Source organism: Mizuhopecten yessoensis, unplaced genomic scaffold (assembly GCF_002113885.1).
Source record: "Mizuhopecten yessoensis strain PY_sf001 unplaced genomic scaffold, ASM211388v2 scaffold8841, whole genome shotgun sequence".
NCBI classification, from domain to species: domain Eukaryota; kingdom Metazoa; phylum Mollusca; class Bivalvia; order Pectinida; family Pectinidae; genus Mizuhopecten; species Mizuhopecten yessoensis.
The window spans coordinates 691370-692842 of record NW_018407749.1 but is presented as its reverse complement, the minus strand read 5'-3'; the positions used below and the strand labels follow the sequence as shown (position 1 = coordinate 692842).

General features: G+C 45.4%; 1 protein-coding gene across 1 annotated transcript; it reads right to left on the bottom strand.

The window, feature by feature from the left end:
- Positions 1-526: 526 nt before the first annotated feature.
- On the bottom strand, positions 527-1252 carry LOC110456774. The gene has a single exon (XM_021507732.1). The coding sequence runs from the start codon at positions 1250-1252 to the stop codon at positions 527-529; it is 726 nt and encodes a 241-aa protein (XP_021363407.1).
- Positions 1253-1473: the final 221 nt, after the last annotated feature.

The window sequence follows — 1473 nt, the reverse complement described above, 5'->3', positions numbered from 1 at the left end:
ACAAACTTGGTAGCCCTTCACCCTAGCATGCTACTGACCAAATATCATCTCCCTGGGCAGTTTGGTTATGGAGAAGAAGTTGTTTAAAGTTTTTAACATATTTGACCCCTGTGACCTTGAAAATAGATGAAGGTCATGTATTTGAACAAACTTGGTAGCCCTTCATCCCAGTTTGCTTCTGGCCAAATATCGTCACCCTAGGCCTTTCGGTTATTAAGAAGAAGTCGTTTAAAGTAAAATATTGACGCCGGACGACGGACGGACGCCGGACGCCGCACCACGGCATAAGCTCACTTGGCACTTTGTGACTTTAAGATTTCTAGCAGATATAGGCAAAGCAGCAATTCTGATTTCCTCACAAAATTTTAGATACGCATCTAAATATGCTGTATATGTTCGACGCGTGGAAGGTGCCAATGCACTGTTCTTTAGGCGAGCTACTCTGTCATCCAGGGCCAATATCTGACGTCCCACCGCAATGCCTATTCAAAAGAAAAGACAAGGTTCTGATAGAAATGCTATTCAATCAGGAAGCACTGGTCCCTATGTCTGTACAGACAAAGTCAGAAAAGAACTCTGGATCATGCAAGCGGGACACACAATCTGCACATGTATTGTGCTTGCCGGGGATGTGTCTTGCGGTTAAGTAAAAATTAAATTGCACTGATAGCCAAAACAAATAACGCAAACATTGCATGATTCGGTTGTTACGCGAAGTGCATTTGTTGATGCAAGCGACAGTAACAGCATTGTCGGAGAAGATATAAACCCGCTTATTAGCCAACTGTGGGGCCCAATTCTGAACTGCTAGCGTGGCTGCTACCACCTCCTTTTCATTTATATGCAAAGGGGCTACATTAGGGTAATCCATCTTCCAGTTACAATAAAACCAGCTGTCACCCCAATGACCACCCGCCCCCTCATTGCATGCATCCGTGTACAATGCTGAAACAGGCATGCTCTCCAGCAGGAGAGATTTCCCATTGAACTGGGGCATGAAAGCCAACCACCACTTGATGTCAAGCAGAGTGTCCGCACTGAAGCGCAATTTGTGCGATTTATGCCGCAGGGTGTTCATCGCATTGATAAGTCTGCGAAGGAAAGCTCTCCCGCCATACACAACGGATGAAACCCAAATAAGTTTGCCAACCAAGGATTGCAGCTGCACCTTAGTTGCCCGCTTGCGGTGCCTAAATTTAGACAGCTCTTCCTTGACAACTCGCAATTTGTCATCAGGAAGCCGCAATTGCATTTGCATAGAACAAATTTCTATACCCAGAAACGTTAAGGTTGTAGTCGGGTCAACTACCTTCTGCCAATTGATTAAAAAGCCTAACTTTCTGAGAAGCGTCACCAACACATTAAGGGTCTGCAAACATCCCTTTCAATCTGAGCGACATATGAAGAAGTCGTCGATGTAGGCAACAACATTAGGAAAACCGCGCTTCGCCATCATGCGCACGAACGCTTGCG

Bases quoted from the DNA above. Each gene is read 5' to 3' on its own strand.
- LOC110456774 (XM_021507732.1), bottom strand. From the start codon at position 1,252: ATGCAATTGCGGCTTCCTGATGACAAATTGCGAGTTGTCAAGGAAGAG.